The 22,549-nt window shown below is 41.6% G+C and overlaps 2 protein-coding genes across 3 annotated transcripts in view; both read left to right on the top strand.

The window, feature by feature from the left end:
• The window catches only part of MYO5A (myosin VA), a 91,207-nt gene extending 81,288 nt beyond the window's left edge, over positions 1–9,919 (top strand). For both annotated transcript variants that reach the window (XM_072346017.1, XM_072346016.1), the window contains exons 32-39: positions 713–859; positions 1,245–1,399; positions 1,545–1,634; positions 2,318–2,468; positions 3,276–3,558; positions 4,034–4,208; positions 5,572–5,652; positions 6,510–9,919. In XM_072346017.1, the coding sequence (XP_072202118.1) occupies positions 713–859; positions 1,245–1,399; positions 1,545–1,634; positions 2,318–2,468; positions 3,276–3,558; positions 4,034–4,208; positions 5,572–5,652; positions 6,510–6,662 (1,235 nt within the window). In that variant the 3' untranslated portion in view covers positions 6,663–9,919. The remainder of the gene's footprint in view (positions 1–712; positions 860–1,244; positions 1,400–1,544; positions 1,635–2,317; positions 2,469–3,275; positions 3,559–4,033; positions 4,209–5,571; positions 5,653–6,509) is intronic.
• Positions 9,920–10,028: 109 nt separating this feature from the next.
• Positions 10,029–22,549, top strand: part of MYO5C (myosin VC) — a 30,724-nt gene continuing 18,203 nt past the window's right edge. Inside the window, exons 1-16 of the mRNA XM_072345252.1 lie at positions 10,029–10,496; positions 13,045–13,155; positions 13,633–13,798; positions 14,100–14,244; positions 14,724–14,880; positions 15,263–15,406; positions 16,245–16,326; positions 16,850–16,957; positions 17,512–17,618; positions 18,154–18,419; positions 18,920–19,001; positions 19,244–19,384; positions 19,659–19,784; positions 19,990–20,073; positions 20,795–20,929; positions 21,258–21,355. Coding sequence (XP_072201353.1) covers positions 10,470–10,496; positions 13,045–13,155; positions 13,633–13,798; positions 14,100–14,244; positions 14,724–14,880; positions 15,263–15,406; positions 16,245–16,326; positions 16,850–16,957; positions 17,512–17,618; positions 18,154–18,419; positions 18,920–19,001; positions 19,244–19,384; positions 19,659–19,784; positions 19,990–20,073; positions 20,795–20,929; positions 21,258–21,355 — 1,979 coding nt within the window. The 5' untranslated portion in view covers positions 10,029–10,469. The remainder of the gene's footprint in view (positions 10,497–13,044; positions 13,156–13,632; positions 13,799–14,099; positions 14,245–14,723; positions 14,881–15,262; positions 15,407–16,244; positions 16,327–16,849; positions 16,958–17,511; positions 17,619–18,153; positions 18,420–18,919; positions 19,002–19,243; positions 19,385–19,658; positions 19,785–19,989; positions 20,074–20,794; positions 20,930–21,257; positions 21,356–22,549) is intronic.

Below are 22,549 nucleotides of genomic sequence, written 5' to 3'. Positions count from 1 at the left end.
GAGGCTGATGTTTCTCTGAAGATGGAAGCCATTTAAGAATATTGCTACCTGGCCTATTTGTGTACTCAAAGCCGGTATCTGTTTTTGTCAAGATGAAAGCAACATTAAATAAGAACCAGATAGAAAAAGTACGTCCAGGTTTTCTTTGATTGTGAATTTCTTTATCACTGGAGCCAAGAATGCTGAGGTTGTCTTTTTCTGATTGAGGTTTCATTTTCAGGAGCTGTAGAGACTTGGGTGTGAGAGCCCTCAGATATGGACTAAGCTAGTTCTGTTTTTATGAGCTTCAAAGCGTATTGCCTTAGGATCTCATGACTGAAGAGACTGAGAGATTTCTATGTCTCTGCATAAGTAAAATCATTGTAAATGTTAAAAGCGATTAATAATGGTAAAAAGTTGAAGTATTAATTTGTTTTTAAATAATTCAGATCTTGATCTTTCTAAAGCTTTTTATGGTTGTCTGCTTTCTCTGGAAGCAAGCTCAGTAACTTATAAATTCTTCAAAGGAAGAATGCTATTCCAGGATGTATTTATCAAGAATCAGGCCTCTTGTTTAATGGAAATTTTGTTGCTAAGTGTTACCCCAAACCAGCAACAAAAAAAATCCACATTTCTTAGTTTTATACGCTGGAGTTCTTTGTTAGAAATGTAAAAGTTTATTACAGTTGGTTGTCTGGAAGATATTATCATGTTTTTCATTTCCCTTCTGAAGTGGGTCAGATGGAGAACATATCACCTGGACAAATCATTGATGAACCTATTCGTCCGGTTAACATTCCACGGAAGGAGAAGGACTTCCAGGGGATGTTGGAATACAAGAAGGAGGATGAACAAAAACTAGTCAAGAATCTTATATTAGGTAAGTGTCTTTCTCATTTGCAGCCTCCTTTGCAGTCACATACTCTGACAAATAAAGCAAATAATGAGAACATAGAAGTTGCATAGCATGTTTTGGTTTTGACAGCATTCAGTTTGTCTAAAATTCCTAAATGCTTGTTGCAATGAAATATCTTTCCTGATTAGTACAGTGCAAGTTAATATGTCCATGTATTTTTAGCAAGCAGTTATGTTTTATTCTGTTCAGAAATTTTACTAAGGAAGTGGCTTGTGTTCTTAGCTCTGCTGTTAATTCTTCACTGTCCACATATAGACACACAGGTAGAATTAACTGGGAAGTTGCAATTACTTTTTATAACACCTTCCAGAGTGTTTACACTTAAAATAATGTGTTTGTTTTTCCCAAGAGCTGAAACCACGTGGGGTAGCAGTCAACCTGATTCCAGGACTACCAGCATATATTTTGTTCATGTGTGTACGCCATGCAGATTACCTTAACGATGACCAGAAAGTGCGTTCATTGCTGACTTCCACTATCAATGGCATCAAAAAAGTGCTGAAGGTCAGTCTGCTTGGTTTAGGAGAATGTTAAATTGAAATTTATCTCTGATTGTACATTAGGTAAAGTGGATGTGAAGTGTTTATCCAGCATTCCATTGTTTCATTCCTCTTACTAGTCATTGAAATGTGTTTGTTTTTATCTTCAGAAAAGAGGTGATGACTTTGAAACGGTGTCTTTCTGGCTGTCTAACACCTGCCGGTTTTTGCACTGTTTGAAGCAGTACAGTGGAGAAGAGGTAAGCAGTGCTCACACTCCAGTTTCTGTGCTCTATAATGCTGTTGTTGGCACTACACTTTAATTCCTGTAATAGCTCCAAATCTACTCAGAGTCTCTTAAAACAGCTACTCTTTCTGAAATGATGGTGATGGCATCAGTGGAAAGTACTAGGAGATAAAGTCTGATCCCATTTCACTTTATCACAGGCTGAGGCCCCAAAGGTTAGATAGCGTTGACTCCTGAAAGTGCCAGCTCAGATTTAGTTGAAGAATTTTTAGTAACGATTCGCTGAAATTAAACAGGTCATGTTAAGTGCTTTAACTATAGTATGACAGACCATTTTAAGTCTGGAGGCTACAGTATGTCTTATTCCTTCTTGAGACTTACCTGTGATTTTGGCAATACATGCCTAGATGATAATGTCCAGGTTGGAGTGGGAGGCCAGAAAGCTAGAAAGCTGGCAGTTTGTGCCTACGTCACATACTCAAAGCTTCAAGTCAAGGAAGCAGGCACTGCATAAGTCAGAACTTAAGATCAAATCCTAGTATTAGTTGCAGTCAGAACTTCCAGACTAAAGTTTTGAGAGGTTGCAACCATTACTTTGAGGTATTTGTCAGTTGTGTTAAAAAATCTAAATACAGGTTTTATTTGATGTTCTTGTATTCCACTGAAGCAATTGTTTCTGTGATTTCATTAATGCAGGGGTTCATGAAGCATAATACACCTCGTCAGAATGAGCACTGCCTCACTAATTTTGACTTAGCTGAATACAGACAAGTCCTGAGTGATTTGGCTATTCAGATCTACCAGCAACTGGTACGCGTGTTGGAGAACATTCTGCAACCAATGATTGGTAAGGCAGAGTTGAATTCCTTAACCTGTAGTACTAAAAGGAATGTTGTGATGGCAATAACATGCTGTATCTTATAGTCATTGCTGAATGATCCCATTTTATTAATAGTTCTTACAGTATTCTGCTTATAGATGACAAGGACTGTAGAGTACAGGTTGGATTAGAAGTGTCTGGCTCTTCTGGCAGTGACAGAATAAATCAATTTCTATTGTAAATGTTTGTCATAAGTCGTGTGTTTACGAGAGAAACCACTGCTAGAACAGTCTAATATTTGTGTGTTGGGAAAACACATCTCTTGGAAAAATTGGACTTTAATTACATGAGAAATCATAATTTAAGTGAATATGGAGGAGAAAGTTGCTGGCCATCATTATAGGCAGCAGTCAGCAACTAAATAACTAGCAGTGGTGAAGCTTATATTCAGAGAGAGTTTTTCATTTCATTTTTTTGGTCAGATGGTGTTCTCTCAAATTTTCATTATGCTTTCTGATCACATCATTTAGAAGAGTGGAACAGCTGTTGGTATGCTGACTCTGCTGCTCTTACATCAGGTGGATGAAAAGAGTATTATGCTGAGCTACTTTCAGACACTCATGCTGGAATATCCTGTAAAATGCTGTCAGTTCGGATATTGTAAAACACAGTAGGACCCTGAGAGAATTGCTGGAAGTTGTTGTAGAGTGTGGTTAGCAGAAACCCAATGGGATATTTCTGTGTAAATAGCCAGCAGGATCTTGCTGGTTTGCACAGCGAACTTGCACATAGACTGCTTTCAATCATTAAAATAATGTTGTCAATCTTACGCAGTTTCTGGGATGCTGGAGCATGAGACTATCCAAGGTGTCTCAGGGGTGAAACCAACAGGGCTGCGGAAGAGAACATCCAGCATTGCTGATGAAGGAACCTACACTTTGGACTCCATTATTCGACAGCTGAACTCTTTCCATTCCGTGATGTGTCAGCATGGAATGGATCCAGAGCTGATCAAACAGGTTGTCAAGCAGATGTTCTACATCATTGGGGCTGTAACACTTAATAATCTTCTCCTGCGCAAGGACATGTGTTCATGGAGCAAAGGAATGCAGATAAGGTGGGAGAGCTTTTGTCATACTTTTCTTGAACGTGCTGTTGAAAATGTTAGTGAGCTCTTGGCTGTAATTTGCTACTTCCTGTGGTAAAGCCACCTTAGGCTGTTCCTGCATTTGGCTGCAGTTGGCCAACGCATTCTACTGGCATGTGCCAGGAAACGTAGCCAAGGCATTCCCTCCCTTGGGTAATATTGTAAAGTATCACTGAGCATTTGTATGAACAGAATCTCATTTGCCTTTAGGAACAGAAACAAATGGGGAAAGGTAGTGGAAGTCTTCAGCCATAGTTTCTGACTGTTTTGAAACTCGGAATGTCCTGCCTTAATAGGAGGGAAATAGAATGAAGATAAAATTACAGAAAACTACGAGTATGAAGTGGAAGCATATAAGGAGAAAGAAACTCTGAACGAGAAACGGACGTGCTTTTGATTTAGCAGTAATTAAGCACTAATGTTTGGGTATTCTTAACTCATACAGGTACAACGTGAGTCAACTTGAGGAGTGGCTACGTGATAAAAATTTGATGAACAGTGGGGCCAAAGAAACACTGGAGCCCCTCATACAGGCTGCACAGTTGTTGCAAGTGAAAAAGAAAACAGATGAAGATGCAGAAGCCATTTGTTCAATGTGCAGTGCACTGACTACTGCCCAAGTAATCAAACTCTCATTCTCTTTTGCTGTCTCTTTTGAACAGTTCTCTGCTCTGCTGTTTTTGTTAGGCCTGCACCGCTGTCACAGGCAGGTCACACATTGCTAACGTTGCTTTGAGTTTGTATAACTAAACAGATTAAATTGGAGAGGTGAAAAAAAAGGACTAGGTCTGATGCTCAAGATAAGTTTCAACCAATTGAGAGGAAACTCAGTACACTGTGCAGTGTGTAGCACTGTACTTAGTCTCAGGATACAAAAATCTTCAGAGAAAAGCCTCCACTGGCGTTTCTATTCCCCAGGTAAATCCGTCTGGGATTCTAGGAAATTATCTTTCTGCCATCTGAGTTGGCATCCATTTAAGATAATGAACAGTTCAGGCAGAGCTGTTGTCTCAGGGTTTGCAAACAAGAGTATTAAGTTCCTGTACCCATTAGCCTCAGAAAGGCCGAGCCAAGTGTGTTTCAGTTGGCAGCACAGCTGAAGGCTACTCCATGGGAAAGCTTAGGTTTTGTAAAGACAAGCTGCACTGATTTTAACTATGCAGCATATGCTTAGAATTTTTGCAGTAATAACAGGATCCAAGCGTCTTTGGTTATTAGTGAATATTCTTATAAGGAAAAGAAACAAATTTCTGTTTCTTTCATAGTGATGTCAGCAGTAACAGTGACATTGGTACAGCTGTTCTGATTTAGTGATGCACCGATTTAGTTCTGAACTGAAAGAAGCTGTAATTCCATGTGCCTCGAGTGTTTTCATTCGATTGAAGATTGTTTTAAACAGAAAAAAAAATGTAAAAGACCAAAGAAATGATTGATTTATGTAAGTTTTAGATGTTTAATTTGTTGCTATTCAAAGGCTCTGTATCACAGTTCGGTCTTCTAGTGGCTTTTAGAGGAATAGCTCACTCCCTTGAACAACAATGAGGTCATAAGATTCTCTTGATTGGAAGCTACATAAGGTCACAGGGAGTCACAGCTAGGAAAAGAAGTGCAGTGTGTTTCAGGAGCATGTAGGAATGCAGTGAGCTATTTATCATAGAATCATGGAATCACTCTGACTGGAAAAGACCTTAAAGATCATCGAGTCCAACCATGACCCAACCATACCACCTAAATCGTCTGACTTAGCCACAGTTTGGTATTTTCCCTATGCATGGAAGAATTGGAGTTTCTGCCTCCAAAGAACACGTGTTCTAAGGGGGCAGGTTTACAAATAACATTGAATAGGTAATGCCACTTTGTATGAATCAATAAAACATACAGAAATGAATACTTTATATTTTAAAAATAGCTCATGTAAAAATGTATTAGTAACTGTAGACTTATTGGTAGGATGAAACTAAGGATGGTTGTTCTTCTTCGCAGATTGTGAAAGTACTGAATTTGTATACTCCAGTTAATGAATTTGAAGAGAGAGTCTTGGTATCGTTTATACGTACAATACAGGTATGGCTGCATCTTTTCATTAAACATCTTCTGGCTGTTTCTAAGAAACCCTCTGATGATCCTCACAGTTTGTGTCCTGGAGCCTTTTAGGCTTTTTAGCCCTTTTTTTTTGTTTTCTATGCTGAAAAGGTGATGTCAGCCTTAAAATCTTAAGTGGTCACACCGTACTGCCTCCAAACTTGGAAGGGAATGTTAGTTTCTCCCTCAGTATGTGTGAGATTTCCAGAAGGAGAGAGAGTTTTGTGGCTGCGTATCTGTGTATATGCAGACACATTTAAATACTCACTTTTCAAATGATAACATTTGCAAATGCAGATTTACTTCTGTCAGACCTGTGTCTGCGTGAGAATTTCCAACTGCTTTGAAAAGCGAGGCCTGTGTACATTCCAGAGCTCTTCACTTCGTCCTTCTAATTTCATATATATTTATGGAAATGAAGAATCCCCAGAACTCCAAAATGAAAAAGCAAGTAGGGCAAAAGAAAAGAAACAATGATCTTTCTGGTTTGTTACAAATCTAGGTGCACTGCTAGTGCAGTAAGGGAGAATGGGAAGGTAGAACTGAGGCAAAACTCTAATTCTGCTCACTGCAAAGATGTGGTTATCTGATAGTGCCTTACTTTTCCATTTTGCAAGGAATCAAAATATCTTCAGATAGTATTTCAAGGGAAAGATACACAAAACTAACACCAAAATTAACCATACTTTAATCATTTAATTGTTACAAGTGTTACAGATTACCACAGTGTATGTGTATCTACACCTCTGAACACCCAGATGAAGTAGTACCTTGCCGCAAGATGATTGTTGTCATTGAAGGGACTGAATGCTAACGTAATCCCTTTCCTATCTTTACAGCTGCGTCTGCGAGACAGGAAGGACTCTCCTCAACTGCTCATGGATGCTAAACACATCTTTCCTGTTACTTTTCCATTTAATCCATCCTCCCTGGCATTAGAAACCATCCAGATCCCAGCCAGCTTGGGGCTGGGCTTCATAACACGTGTCTGATCCTAAGGATGTTCTGTCAGTGTTAGGTGGAGAATTGTTTGCCTGATATCATTGCCCATTAAAACATAGTGAGCCACTGAAAACACATTTTTGAACAAACAGTCTCCATATGCTCAGATTTGTTGTAAAAGTAGCTGGGAAACTACACAACAGCTCCACAGGTTGAAGGCTGATAGAAAGATGTGCGTTTGTGTTCAGTCAGTGCACTTAGGAGGACATCACTGAATGATTCCAGAAATGGAAATTGGGTTTGGACAAAAATTGTGTCTTCAGCTGTTTAGAGACATTTCTAGATCTTTAGTAACATATTTAAATAGTGTAAATTAAACTCCACGTATAACCTTCTCATGGGCAGGGACCAACGGGGACAGTCCCAGTGGCTCCCAGTGGAAGACGTAAAAGTAAGGCATTTTGTAGTAGAGTCCACGTTCACTTGGGAGCCTGTTACTTTTAATTTGTAAAAACTGGAATGGAGAAGCAAAAACTTGCAATATATAAAACGATTTCTTAAACCACTTCCTTATTTATGTCAATTTGACATAAACTCTAGCGATAAGTCGTATAGCTTACTGTATGCTCTAACATAGGTGTTCATTTGTTAGTAACGTGGTTTACCAAGCATATTAAATTGCCGCTGCATATTGTGTTCTTTTAAATGTGTGACAGTATCATGATAGGCACTAAAAATAAGATGCTTCATTTTGGGTTGTCAACCTTATTTACAGTCCAATGCAGTCTGTTATTCTAACTGGACTTTTGCAGATGTTATCAAATATCGCCTGTAAAGGAAAATGGTAACTAAGCACAAGTAGCACACTGGAAATTACATGTTTAGGGGTTATTTTTGTTTTGTTTTGCTTTTTATTTTTTATTACTTTTAAGTAGTTATCTAAGAATACAGAATCTTGAAGCAGATGATCAGAAATGAGTCACGATTTTTGTATTTATGTAGATTTTGTAGCACGTCCCATGTTCTTCTTTGTTTGTAGACCCCAGGGATGACAGCGTGTATATTCAGCATAACGTGTTTTGTTGCCACATCTGAAAAACAAAAAAGAAACCCTAAGATTGTGTATATATTTTTTCCTTCATATTCGTATTTGAGAGGAAAAGCTGACAGAAAACTTTTGCGGTAGTGCAGGAATCGTTCATTGAAAGGTTGGCCAACAAAAACGCAAAGTAAGTTTTGACTGTGATGCTGTCCTTGACTGCCATTGGTGCTGACTTAATGGTTGGAGATCCGGAGTGAGTAAGGAGAAATGGAGTTAGTGGGGCTATGGCACATCCAGCTGGGAGGGTTTTCTGTCTCACGCTCCTCGGATGTGTTTCAGAATTCACATTTCACAACGTGCAGCGTGTGGGCAGAGGCTCTCCGTAAGGTTCCAGTCCTGCCCTTTACAACGTGTCCTTTGTGGCCTGTGGCTCAAATACACACGTGGGGAAAAAAAAAAAAAAGACACTCACATTACTCTGTTGCATTGTGCAATATTTTTTATGTAATATAAAAACTAGCAACTTAGCATTACAACTACTGAGAAATAATCTAGAGGTACACTATTAGTCTGTTTGGTACTCAGTGTTTGCCTGCAAACTCACAGAAAAAGATTGCTTCCAAGCAGACAGAAACGTTTCAGCTGTGTTTGACTGCAGGGGCAGACATACTGTTGATACGGTTGATAAAATGAGGAATGAAGGCAGCCTGAACTTTGGCATTGTCATTTTAGGATGCTCACGTTGTCTTATTTTCAGATGTGGAAAACCCACGCTGTGTTTGATGGACCATGCAAGAACTGAATATTGCATTGCACAGGTATTTGGGGTGGTCCTTGCTGATGGTTTCGGATGTCTTTGCATGCATGGTACACCAAACACTTGTTTTATTTAATATTACCTGATTTCTGAACTACAGCTGCTGCTGAGTGGCTCCAAATGTAATGTACTAAATGGTGGGGTATCGTGGCTCTCAGGCTTTTAGGGTACTGTACTTGAGGAAATGGAATGGGAAGGCCTTCACAGCCAAGGGTACGGAGGGCAACATATCAGAACGTGCTGACCTGCACGGTTTTCTCCTTATTGGAAAACATAGAAATTAATGTTACGGTATGCTCATACTGTCTATCAGGAAACGTATCCACTACGGAAGCATAGGTGTATTAAAATGTATGCCTACCTGTACTTTTGTTGATCTCTAAAGTTTGTTTACCTGTAAAAAGCCTTATTGTATCTGTTTCCCTCAGCAAGTAGTGGTTAATAATGTATAGATGTTATCCTTGAACTCAGTGGTTTGACTGGTATTACTTTTATATCACGGTAAAAGTAGATGCTGCTCGACATGTTTGGAAGGAAATGACTGCAGGGTTGGAATAGGGGTGTAATTGGTGAATCACCCCATGTTGTACCTGGCAGTATTTTACATGCACTTTCCAGAAGTAACATTTTAGTGTCGGTGTATAATAGAACTTTCACCTTAGGCCTAATATCTCTTTAACCATTGAATAGGATGCAGAGTTATTTGAAACAACTGGGTTGTTTGGTTTGTTTGTTTGTTTCCTTTGAATCATGTTCTTTTCATGTGGACATATCTTTTATATTTTAATTTATTATCTATTGCTATCATAGATTCTATTGGATGCTGGAAAAAAAACAAACATGATTCTCAGAGAGCCCTTAGAATGACATACAGTTATTGTAGAGATTTTGCACAATTACCTCATTCTGTTTGCTGTACCTTTCTTCCAGTGATTGTTTCCTTTGGATGCTTAGCAGAGTCTTCAAGCTGTAAAACACTGATTCCCAGGCTTCAATCTGGGACGGAACATGGAAGTGCTTAAGTCCATTAAATGTGAATAATCTGTTCTACTTATCAGGAGGAGAACAAAATGGGCTCAATCTCAGCGCTGAAGAGTGGGCTGATGGGCAGTAATGTCTGTTCCTAACTCGGAAACACCAGCATTTGCAATGGGAAGGTCTCTGATTTAAACTGAACGCCTTTCAAGCACCGTACAAGTACTAGGAGTAAACGGGTTGGGTTTTTTTATGATGCCCAGACTTCACCTGGTAAATCAAAGCCTTGAAATAGATTTTTCACTCAGTACCACTACAGTACATAGATGAAACCAAAACCTTGTCAGAATGACCTGAGCTCTGATCTGTTGTAGTGTCCGATGTTGTACTTAGTAAATGTATGCATCATAAAAGCTGTAGCCTAATAGCTATCACTGGAAAACGTCCAAATAAAAAGACAGCTGTAAGATTTACTCCGGTTTTGTTTGTTTGTTTGTTCATTCAGGTCCGTTTGTTTCGGAGTGGGTGGCTGTCAGGCTCGTGGCTGAGCTACCGAAGCATAGTTCATTCGTTCTGTTCTGTTTTCTAATCCTAAAGTCACTCCTTCGTGGTGTTTTACAGTGAGCAGATTCCTATTTCCGTTGGTTTTCCTTATTGGTCAGGGGCTGCCCCCCGCTCCCCCAGGCTCCTTAGGAATTCCTCCTTCTCAGCAGCACTCGAAGCGCAGCGCCTGCGTGTCATCGCCGAGCCTGCTCATTCGCCCTGTAATTACACACCTGCGCTTCCCGTACCTCCCAACACACAAGCGCGCGTTTAAGGATGCCTTAACACACAGCGGCCGCTGCGGGAGCTGTTGGTGAGCCCGTGTTCGGCCAGGTGAGCGGCGTGGCAGCCGCAGGGCCGCCGGCCGCGCTCCTCCCCGGGGCAGGGCGGGGATCCGGCCGAGCTGGAGGGCGCTGTCCGGAGCGGGCGGAGGTGCGGGCAGCCGTCCGTCCTTCTGTCCGTCCCTGCGGAGCTGTGCCCATGGCGCTGGCCGAGCTGTACACACAGGTGAGCGGGGCTCTGCGAGGGGGGCGGCCGAGAGGAGCTCCCCGGGACAGCTGGTGCAGCTGCTCGGTCACGTCAGGCGGTGGAGGCAGAGCGGCTCCGGGTCGCCGTGCCGGGGGATGCCGCTTCCCATTCTCGCTGGGAAAAGTGCGCGTTTTCTGAGCGCGGCTTGCGGGTTTGGGGGTTAAAACGAGCGCCCTTCCTCCTTAGCGCAGCTGGTGCGGGGCTTCCCACGTTTCACGTCGTCAGCGCGGCGTTGTGAGGTGGAGCTGTTTGCTTAACTCCGAATAGCAAACAGCGTGCGAATATAGCAGAGCCATCGACCTCCTCTCTCCTATCGCCCGTCCGGGTGCCCGCCCAGCCCTGCTTTGCCTTTCGCTGTGCAGCGTGAGCCCCGCGGAGCCGCTGCGGGCGGCCGTGCCGGGGAAGCGGAGCGATGCGATGCGGGGCGGTGCGGGACCGCCCGTTTACCTGCGGGGCAGCGCCGCGCTGCCCGTTTGCCAATGGAGGCTCCTTCCCCGCGGGGCGGTTCCCGATGGATCAGCGCTGCTCTGATCTGCTTGTCGTTCTCCGGCTGTGACCCACATCGGTCCGTTCTCTGGTCCGGGAACGCCCCTTGTTCTGCTGAGGGTCTGCAGTTCTTTGTTCTTAATGCGTGAAATGACAGCAAAGGCTTCTGTGTAACAGCTGTGGGTAGGTACGTATGTGCCTTTAAAAGCAAGGACTGTGCAGGAATGACACAGAAGTCAGCTTGTCTTTAAGCGCCTCCCGATGAAGACCGGCCTTGTTCTGCGACCCCATAGCGGCCTTCCAGTACTTAAAGGGAGCTTGTAGGCAGGAGAGAAATGAACTTTATACACGGGTAGGTAGTGATAGGACGAGGGGGAATGGGTTTAAACTAAAAGAGGGGAGATTTGGATTATGTTACAGGGAGTTTTCAATGTGAGAGGTGGTGAGTTGGTGGCGCAGGCTGCATAGAGAGGCTGCCAGGCTGGGTTGGATGGGGCCCTGGGCATCTGAGCTGGTGCCCCATTTAGTGATTGGCAGCCCTGCCCGTGGTGGGGTGGGTTGGAATCAGGAGATATTTGAGGTTCCTTCCAACCCAAGCTGTTCTGTGATTCTACATGCAGGAAAAGTGCACTTCAACTGATTTCATTGAGCCCTGTCTTTCATTTGCTTGTTAAATAGGAATTTCTAAAAGCTTTTCTTCCTTCTGATTGGACGTCTGGAAACGTGCTCATCACAGCATTCACACAGTGTCCAAACCAGACAGGATCAGCTGTGCTGAAAGCAGCAGCTCAGAGATCTCACAGAGGTTTTGGTCTGTGTTTGTCACCTGACACACAGCTCGGGTCGGTGTGTTGTTAACCAGGAAGGCTGCGGCATCTCTGACCTTACAAGGCTGGGGGGCACTGAGCAGCCTGGGCTCACCTGCAGGGCACCCCTCCCTTTACCCTTTGGTTTGGTGTTTGCCTTGAGAGCACCAGCAGTGTGTGCGCTGCACATGCTGCTGTGTAGGGCTCCCTCTGAGATATGGGGGGAAAAGCTGTTTCTGTCAGAAATAACAGTTTCAGCACTGAAATGGAAAGGTTTAAGAGTCCCCGAGGTGTCTGTGGCTGTCCTGAGCTCCATGAACTGTTGTCTGAAGTTAACTTTTCAGTGGGAAGCTGCAGCAGTTGTCACAGGCTTGTTTAACCTCAGCACGGAGCTGATAAACCGAGCGTGCCTTGAGCTGGGATAGGGGAATTGCATGAAGGATTCTATCTGTCAGAACAGAGAGATGCTGAAATGATTACATGTCATGGTTCCTTCTGAGGGTAGAGACTGAATGCTGCAGTGCTCTGTGGAGAGAGGCAGTAGGGCCCACGTGAAGCTCTCTCTGCTGTGTATGGTGACTTTCAGGCTGTGCTTTCCCTGATGGTTCTGTCATTCCTCCTGCCCTCCTCTCCCATCCAAGCTTCCTTCAGTCCTCTGTTGCTACTGAAGACAGGTGCAGTGCAGGATGTAAAAGGTGTTTTACACCACATCTTAAGCCATGGCAGAAACGGCCCCAAACCCTCAAATGGATGTGATTTCAGTGCTGCTAAAAGCAGTGTATAAATGCACAGGTGCTGCTATAAGGAGGTCCCGCTAGAAGGAAGGTGGCTGTGTGTCCTCCTGGTGTGTGCATCCATCCTATGGCACAGTGCTTTCTAAGTTCAGTATCCTGTATTTGAATCCAGGGGAGTGGTTGTCTCAGTTCTACTCGGTGAGATGCTTTCTCTGGTCATTGCTCATTGGAATTCCTAAGAACCAGGGCTCTGCCCAAAGGCTGTTTTATTCTTTCCTCAGCATTAGAGGATTTGAAGGGCCTGGCAGCAGCCTGGCCACTGTTCAGCTTCCTGCTCCACACGTTGCTCAGTGTAGATGCCAAACAGGAGAAGAATGAGCACATCTGAGATGGAGTTTGTTCTCACACTCTCTTTTCTCTTCTTTCTCTCACACAGAATAACTAATGCCTGGTGTAATGGCAATAGCTGAGTTGGCTGCTGTCTTGTTTTTTCTCTTTCAGTACAACAGGGTTTGGATTCCTGATAGCGAAGAAGTCTGGCAGTCTGCAGAAATCACCAAAGACTACAAAGCAGGGGACCGCTTTCTCCATGTGCAATTAGAAGATGGAACTGTAAGGAGAGCGGCCTTAATTGCTGTGGGGTTCGCTGTGTAGAAACATAGGGCACACCAGGTCCAGATGGGTTGTCTGTACTTCCCTTTTTGCTAACTATGCAGTGACCAGAATTGAATCATTCAGAAAGCTGCACAGTAAATGGCTATTGCTTAAAAATATCTGCAGTTCTACTGCCCGTGTCACGTTAGTGTATAAGAGTGATATGGAAGTAGAAAGATGGCTTTTGAAACAAGTGAAAACTCATTTTTGAAGTAAATCAGAAGAGCAAGGTAAGAATAACACATCTCACAGGGATGAAAGCACCATATTACTTTCGCGGTTCCCCGGTGCCTGATGTTCAGTGAGATGTATGGAGCTGATGAAAGAAAAGATCAGACAGTACTCCACCAGCCCCGTGCCTTCATGCAGAGATAGAAGATCCATTTGTGTTTAAGCAGGGAATGCAGTGCTATTTCCAGTCCTTTCTGCTCGCAGGAACTCGATTACCCCGTCGATCCACCTGCTTTGCCACCACTGCGGAACCCCGACATCCTTGTGGGTGAAAATGACCTCACAGCACTCAGCTACCTCCACGAACCCGCCGTTCTGCACAACCTTAAAGTTCGCTTCGTGGAGTCTCGGCTTATCTACACCTACAGTGGTAAGCAAAGCTGGATGCAAGGTTTGAAAAGCAAAGTAACCTTGGCTCACCTGGTTTCGTGGATGGCAGCCCTGCCCACGGCAGTAGGTTGGAACTCTGTGATCTTTAGGGTTTCCTCTGACCCAAATCATTCTATGATTAGCGTGCAGTACGATGCAAGTCATCTTTTCCTCAAGTGTCTTTTAATTCATTCAGTGGGGATTTGTATGTGTGTACCATCGTTTGTTGGTCAGAATATTATACCTGCTTTAGACAATATTGTAACCTATGTTTTCTTTTTGTTTTGTGCACTTGGTTGCAGGAATAATTCTGGTTGCAATAAACCCCTATAAGCAGTTGCCAATATATGGAGATGCTATTATCCATGCGTATAGTGGGCAAAACATGGGGGACATGGATCCTCATATATTTGCTGTGGCAGAAGAAGCGTACAAGCAAATGGCAAGGTTTGGTGTGCTGATTTACTTCCATAAATAACACTTAGTCAAGTAGCAGTCTGCTCGTTGTAATTTAGATTAACTGTGTATGTGCCACTGGCTGCTTTGAATACCTCTGAATGTGTAACTTAACTAGAGAAGGAATAATTCCTCAACCAGCTGAGGAATTTGGGGTTGGAACTAAATGATCTTTAAGGTCCCTTCCAACCTGGGCAATCCTTTGGCTTCTATAACTTGGAACCATTTTTATTTCTGACAAGAGCCAGAACTGTCTTAGCTGTGTGAGTGGCCATGACATTGGCCTAGCGGGAGGTTACAGCCAAAGAGGTGTGAAACAGAAGAGCAGATGAAAGGTGGAACTCGTACGAGTTGACTGCAATTGTGTTTTCATCCCTCTGTTTCATATGTAGAACTCTTTCTTATATTTGCACATATATACAAGCATTTCAGACACTTCTGATTTCAACCCTCTGATTATTTGGTTTTAGAAACAGCAAGAATCAGTCTATTATAGTCAGTGGAGAGTCAGGAGCTGGAAAGACCGTGTCTGCAAGATACACTATGAGATATTTTGCCACTGTGAGTAAGTCAAGCAGCAATGCACACGTGGAGGATAAAGTTCTGGCATCCAATCCAATAACCGAGGTAAACTTCAGAGAGCAGCTGTCAAATCTGTACTTACTGAGGAGAGGATTCTCTGTTTGGAATCATGAAGGGGCACTTTAGTAGCTGACTTAGATATCTGCATTAGAAATTGAGCCTCTGAATGTTCCTGGTGGGAAGAGATGGTCAGGTCAGGAGCACCGAGGCTCTGCCCAGTTTGCCAGCAGCCCTCTGCAGGCACTGGGATGCAAAAGCTTGATCCGTCCACGTCCTGTTAAATAGATGATAGCAGATACAGCTGAATGTTGAGGTTGATTCTTGAGGAATGGAGATTTTAGCAACTTGTGGTTGAGTCACATTTTGAGAAGCTTATTTTTATGAAATATACGAGCAAAACAAGCTCTGCAAATAAATCTCTTTGTAGGCTGTTGGCAATGCAAAAACCACACGGAATGATAACAGCAGCAGGTTTGGAAAATACACCGAAATCAGTTTTGATCCGAGCTACCGAATCATTGGAGCCAACATGAGAACGTACCTGCTTGAGAAGTCCAGAGTTGTCTTCCAGGTGGGTAAAATGAGAACGCTCAGTGTGAACGTAGCTACTGATGTACGACCTTCTGGCTTTGTTGGTTTCATACAAAAGATGTGGAAAGATACAATAGATACGTGCAATTCTACACAGTATGTCTAACAAACACATGATTTCTTTTTTTGTAGGAGCTAATCTTGTTTAGAGCAAGAAAATGATTTATTCCGTATCCTTCCTTATGCTGAGTGGAGGATGTATTTCAGGAGCAATTCCCTGTGGTAGTGCCAGAAGTATCTGCAAAGTCTCTGAATTTCACTCGCTATAATGGCATGTGCCAGTTGTGTCTGGAAGGAGGCAGTGTCTGGGGAGTACAGGGATGCTCTGGTCAGAACTGGCTGAAAATGTCTAAGGCCAAGGCTTATCATGTGTGATCCATTGCAGTGTTAGAGCATAACTGTTATAATCTACTCAAGAAAGCATTAATTGGATAAGGCTGCCTTTGTGACGTTTTAGCATTATTTTAGTAGTACTGTAGCTTTTAAATACTACAGAAAATCCTTCTTTGAATCTTCTCCCTGAAAGGTGGCTCATTGAGTTCCATGAATGACCGCAGGCAGTGCTGCAGCTGGTGCTGCCATGCAGCTGCTCATCCTGGTGCTTTCAGATCTTATTAGTAGACGGGTTTTCAGGTGGAAGGAGTCGTGTTAACAGCTGAGCAAATGGTAATGGAGAAACAGCATATTTGAACACTCTGGGGCAGTTTCTTTGCTAAACCGTGTTGAGGTTGTATTCCGCCTTCACATACCACCATCATTTTACCGCAGTTCAGTATCAAACGTTTTTCTTCTGTAATGTTTCCTTTTTTCCTTTGCAGTCAGAGAATGAGAGGAATTACCATATATTTTATCAGCTGTGTGCATCCGCCATGCAACCTGAATTCAAGCATCTAAAGTTGGGTAGGTCTCAGGAAAAAGAGCTCCTCTTCCCCTTTGCAGTGTAGTGTATCAAATACTGGGTTATCCACAGCTAGTGCGTTAAGTGCTTCGTGTCATATATCTCAAAGGCTTACAATTGGACATAGACAGTAAGTCTGCTTGTATTAAGCGTGGTAGCAAATCGCTTGGAACTTGAATGCTGCATTATCACGTGCCTTTGAAATATTATTCTAGTACTGTCTGTGGTGGCAGGTGCTTGATTCAGAGGCTTTAATGTCACGTGGGAGAGTTAGATCTCAGCTCTATGCGTTCATGTCTTTGTTCCTGTTTGCTTGTTGGATCAACTGCTGGGACTGCTAGGAACTAGGAATGCTGGTTTGTGTCAGTTAAAATGAGTTGTGCATGTGGATTTCTCCAAAGAAGGGGACCTCCAGCTCACCGCATCAGATAGCACATGCAATTTTCTACTGTGACAAGCCTTTAACTATTGGCTTTCCCCAGTCTTGAATTTTCCAGCATTATGAGTTTTGCTGTTTACCTTCAGGAAGCGCAGAAGAATTTCACTACACAAGAATGGGTGGCAGTACGACTATTGAAGGAGTCGATGACAGAGCAAATATGATTGAGACTCAGAAGACATTTGCCTTACTGGGTAATTTCTTGAGGATACCTACTACATGTATATATGTATATACACGTATATATGTATATATATCCTTAAATGAAGAGAGGTGGATTATTTCTTAAATATTAATATTTTTGTAATTATTACTATTTATTTACTTTTTCCTTAATAGCCTGTCTTTTACGCTTGCTTTAAAAGCACTGGGCAAGAGCAAATGACTGCTAGCCATTTGGCATCCATTGTTAATGATCAAAAACACTTAAGGGCTGAGGTCTGCTTGGCCCGTGAGATTACATACTGCAAATGAAATAGAATTAGAAGCTTCCTTAGCCCTAATGTGGTTTATGTGAAGATGATATGAGACTCTGGCTGGCACTGGTAGGTGTACAGGAATTTATGACTGATCTCTCATTGTATCAGACAGGCAGAACATAGTCTTTTCACAATAGTCTGCAGGGAAGCTGTACAACTACTGACTACACAGCAAAGCAAGTAATCAAGCATTGTGCAATTTTAGTTCATTCTACTGTATTTGAATGTTTAAAATAATTGAGAATTGATACATTTTTTTTAAATTTTAGGTCTGAAGGAGGATTTTCAGATGGAAGTTTTCAAAACGCTGGCAGCAATCCTACACTTAGGCAACTTGGAAATAACAGCTGTTGGAGATGAAAGGTCATCCATCAATGTAAGGAAGCAACTCACTGAGATACTACATTTTCTTTTCTACTCTGTGCCAAAAGACCTTTAGCAGTGTTTTTCTCAATTTTGGGTCTCAAAGCAGCATTAAATCTGGTATACTAAACTTGAGGGAATATTTATCTTTGTATGTGTACAAAGTGAGTATTCATGTCAAACCTACTTCTACCTGGCAGTTGTTGGTAAAGCCTTTGGAGACTACTTGCAGGATAAAGGAAACAACGTTATCAGAGCTGCTTGGTATGTGTCCCAGCAGACTATGCTGACAGAAAAGAATGACATCTAAACATAGTCTAACTTATTCTTGCAATGTCTATGTCCAGTGCACCTCATCCAGCCTAAGCCTTTCTTCCCTATGTCAGTAGCTCCATCCACTGTTACTTGGATTAACTCTTCTCAGTGTTTTGTCAGGCTAAGTGAGCAGAAAATAAAACCTCTATGTTGATGTCAGTAGTGCCAGGATTTCCCTGTTTAGACAACATTTAAGGCATTAAATGTAATAATATTTGTTATCTTCTGTAAAGCTGGAAGACAATCATCTCAATATATTCTGTGAGCTTCTGGAATTAAACAGTGACAAGATGGCACAGTGGTTGTGCCACCGAAAGATTATCACTACTTCAGAGACCGTAATAAAGCCAATGACAAAACCTCAGGCTCTTAATGCAAGAGATGCTTTGGCAAAGAAGATCTACTCTCATTTATTTGACTATATTGTGGAAAGAATTAACCAAGCTTTGCAGTTCTCTGGCAAGCAACATACTTTTATTGGTGTTCTGGATATTTATGGGTAAGAATGTTTCTAGAAACAGTTTTATTAAACCAGTTAAGCTTCTATGAAGTCACTGTCCTTCTATAACTTAAACATAGTTCATTCTCTATGGGGTTGTGAGCACCTCCTAATTTGTGCTGCTAATGAATCTGGAATGTTTCATTAGCAAAAAGGTTGCAGTCATGTGAGTTCTTTTGCATCTGCAGTCATAGGTGTGTTCAGCAAATATAAATATCAGCATCTCACATGAGTGAAGTTTGAATTTAAGTCTTGATTGAATTCTTTTAGATGTAACTCTGAAATTTTTTTTTTAGCTCTGTCAACCTCAATAACGTTATCTTCTAGGGAAGCCTTGAAATCCCTTGGCAGCCTTCATTAGGATTATGGCCATTTCATTTCCATAGTACTATCAGAGTAGCTCCAAGCTCTTACCAGATTATTACAATCTGTATTTAAATGTGAAGGCCTTTTGTTTTCAATACAATCGTATCACCTTTTTATTTTTTTTGACTTTTCAGCTTTGAAACATTTGATGTGAACAGTTTTGAACAATTCTGCATCAATTATGCCAATGAAAAACTACAGCAGCAGTTTAACCTGGTACATTCATTTATTTTTATAGTTCTATTTTTGTTTTCTTTTGTATTATTGTTTTATTGTTCTTTGTCTTTTTTTGCTTCAGTTTTGAGATTATCAATTGCAGTTACTATTTGGAAATTCGTATTTGAGAAATGTCTGTTTCTGGTTAACAACTATCCAGTAACAAGGGGGAAAAAAAAAGGTATTTTATGTATTGTTTCCTGAATTCTAACCTTACGTTTTCATACTTTTCATATATCTAGCACGTCTTTAAACTTGAACAAGAGGAATATATGAAAGAAGATATCCCGTGGACGTTAATAGACTTTTATGACAACCAGCCCGTCATTGACCTTATTGAAGCTAAAATGGGGATTTTAGAGCTTTTGGATGAAGAGTGCTTGGTAATGTGAAAATGATTGCATTTATGAGCTCATAGAAAAATTACAAAAGGAACATGAACATTTGCCCTCTGTTCAGTGATTTGAGTTGGGAATCTAGGAACTCTAGGAATCATAAGTAGGTTCTTACCTAGAAGTTGACTCAGCAGCTCAATTTCTTTACCGTGTGGTCAATGGGGCACTAGAACAGCTTAAGCTGAAATGCATTGGGATCCCATTGCTTGGAAAACTCTTTGGACTGAACTTTGTAAAGGTATCTCCCTTCTCATTTTTACAGTTGCCCCACGGAACAGATGAAAACTGGCTTCAAAAGCTATATAATAATTTTGTCAACAAAAACACGCTCTTTGAAAAGCCGAGGATGTCAAACACATCTTTCATCATTCAACACTTCGCTGATAAGGTAAACTGTAAAGACACCGGCTTTATTGCACCCTCCTTCTAGCAATATCTTGTGCAGAAAAGGAACAAACTTGCAGGGGAAGTATTAACCACACCTCTTTGAAACTGCTGGGTAATCTTCCTTCAGTGCTTATTGCTATTTATTTATTGGTAATGCCACCATATTCATTTGTCTCTGGTGTTAACGGTTTCATGCCTTTGCACAGGTAGAGTATAAATGTGAAGGATTTCTGGAAAAAAACAGGGATACGGTATACGAAGTCTTGATGGAAATCTTGAAAGAGAGCAAGGTTTGTGTTCAATCAGTCGTGATTAATTTGCTGTGTATCGGAAGTCAATGGAATTAATTCAGATCTGATGTTAAAAGATCTGTTCTAAGGAAAGGATATATGTTCTTCATAGGGTGGAATCAGTTAGTTTACATCTTAGTTTTTAGTGAAAATTCCTCAGATGTGTATATTAAACATCAAAATCACAATCATTTGCTGGTTACGTTAGTGTGAGTTTTTAATATCTTCCCTTTGATGGCATTTTGGAGTCCTTGAAACTGAACAGTTCAATTAACCGCAAGGTTTTGTTTCCATAGTCTCTATATGGATTGGATAGGTGGCTTAGCTTTAACGGCTGCCTTCAATTATTTGTCAGAAGGGATTAAGGAAATGCCAGGGCAGGGAGAGCTTCGTTTATCTTACGTGGGCTTGTCTCTTCCCACCTGCTTGCAGGCCCTGCTCCTCTGGTGCTGTAGATTTACTAATAAGAAATTAACTTAATCTGACTAAAACCCATATTCTTAATTTAAATTAAATAGTGTGCAAATAAAATCTTCTGTGTGTTTAATTCTGAGTTTCTGCTCATGTCTGCTTATACTGAAATGGCCTTTGCAGGCACTCTTTGCAGTTGCTAAGTTCTGTCTCTGAAGTACATAAACGCTCCATAGCAGGTCTAGGACTGTAGCAGGTGTTTCTTTGGTCTTGCTTTGTGGCTTAATGTGATTCTTTAATGTACTTTTAGTTTCGTCTGTGTGCAGACTTTTTTCAAGACAGTCCGGTGTCCATTTCGCCTTTCAGTTCAACCATAAGCATCAAATCTGCAAGACCTGTCCTCAAGTCACCTAACAAGCAGCTCCGGATGACAGTTGGCAGTAAGGTACAGTGTACAATGCTGCTTTGTGATGCTCCTACTTCTAGGGTAGCCTCAGACTACGGTACTGTATTCTGCTATTCATTGGGAAGCATCTAATTTTCAGTACAAAAGTCAGCGACAATGCAGCACTCCTCTGAGTGTAAGTTTAATTCCAAAGTAGGAGACAATGGGTGCCATAGGACATGAAGTTTCTCGTGTTTGAGATTGAAAACCCTTAGAAAATCTCTCAGTACCCATCCGAAACCTAACAAAGAATCGAAGACCTTAGGATTAGACTTCTCACTAAGCTGTAAACTTCTCAGCAGCAAAACTGTTGTCTGATATTTTCTAGTTCCGGAGTTCTTTGTCTCTACTCATGGAGACGCTTAACGCAACCACCCCTCACTACGTGCGGTGCATAAAGCCAAATGATGAAAAGCAGCCTTTTGAGTAAGTGTGGTACTTGTTCAGCTTTCGTACTGTCTTTAAAATGGCAAGAGTGCTTCTGCGTTTCACATTAGCTTCCTGTTGTTGAACCGAATCATAGAATCACCGAGGTTGGAAAAGACCCGCAGGGTCACCCAATCCAACCTATCATCAGTAGTTCTCACTAAACTATGTCCCTTAACACAACATTCATACAGCTTCACTTAGAGAATGTATTTTGCCTTTCAAGAGAGCCAAAGTAAAAAAGATGTATTCTTACAAAAACAGAATAATTCAGTAATAATTACTGATACCTTACAAACAATTTATTACACTAAAGATTTTCAAGTCAGATATTGTGTATTTGTCATAACATTTGTGGTGAAAATACAGTATTTTGAATGCTCAGGTTTCCTCTTGGCTGGTGTGGTACAGATTAGTACCCAATCATATTTGGGGAGCAGCAGCTACTGCAGTTTTTTAGTTTCCTTTTTGCCTACAAAAGTATTTATAAATCAGAAAAGGTATGAGTGGCACTGAACACAACTTTAGCTTTTTCACGCACATTTATTTTACTTCAGTGTTATAATACAGCCTTGCATGCTCGATAGTTGTGTTTGCATAACTCCTGTGTTCATTCAACCTGATAACCACTTACCGTCAGTGGGAGCTGACCTTGCTGCAGCTGTTGGTTTCAGTGGGCAAACACATAGCAGCTCTCTGGTTTCAGGTATACAGCTTTTAGTTGGAATGTAACATGCTGACAAGTGAAATAAATGCCTGTGTATACTCCACATTTCTGAGCAGGAAGGAAGAGGTGAAGCTGATGTGTTTCTAAATTAATTTGTAGTAGGATTAGCTCACTTGCATGGAATTGGACAAAATCTCTCTGTGAAAAATATCTTACATGTCTCACAGTTTTGTTGTCCCTGATTGTTTTGTGTAATAGTGATAAAATGGAAAACAGTTTGGATAATATAGTAGTATGTCTGAATTAGGCTACAAAAGCATGGGAAGAACAATGTCACTGTGAGTCACAGAAATCTCTTCGATAGTAATGGATTGACTCTAGCACAGTGCTTTGTGCACCTTGGTCCAGAGTTGGAAGGGTTCTTCCCACACCTTTTGTTGGCAGTCTTGAACCGAGATATCCTTACACCAATCTCATCTCATTTATAATTGGTGTGCTGAAGAGTACCCAGAGAGGGTTACTTCCCA

The sequence above is a fragment of the Excalfactoria chinensis genome, chromosome 10, assembly GCF_039878825.1.
Source record: "Excalfactoria chinensis isolate bCotChi1 chromosome 10, bCotChi1.hap2, whole genome shotgun sequence".
NCBI classification, from domain to species: Eukaryota; Metazoa; Chordata; class Aves; order Galliformes; family Phasianidae; genus Excalfactoria; species Excalfactoria chinensis.
The sequence above is the reverse complement of the archived record's forward strand: the minus strand, read 5'-3'. Positions and strand labels throughout refer to the sequence as shown.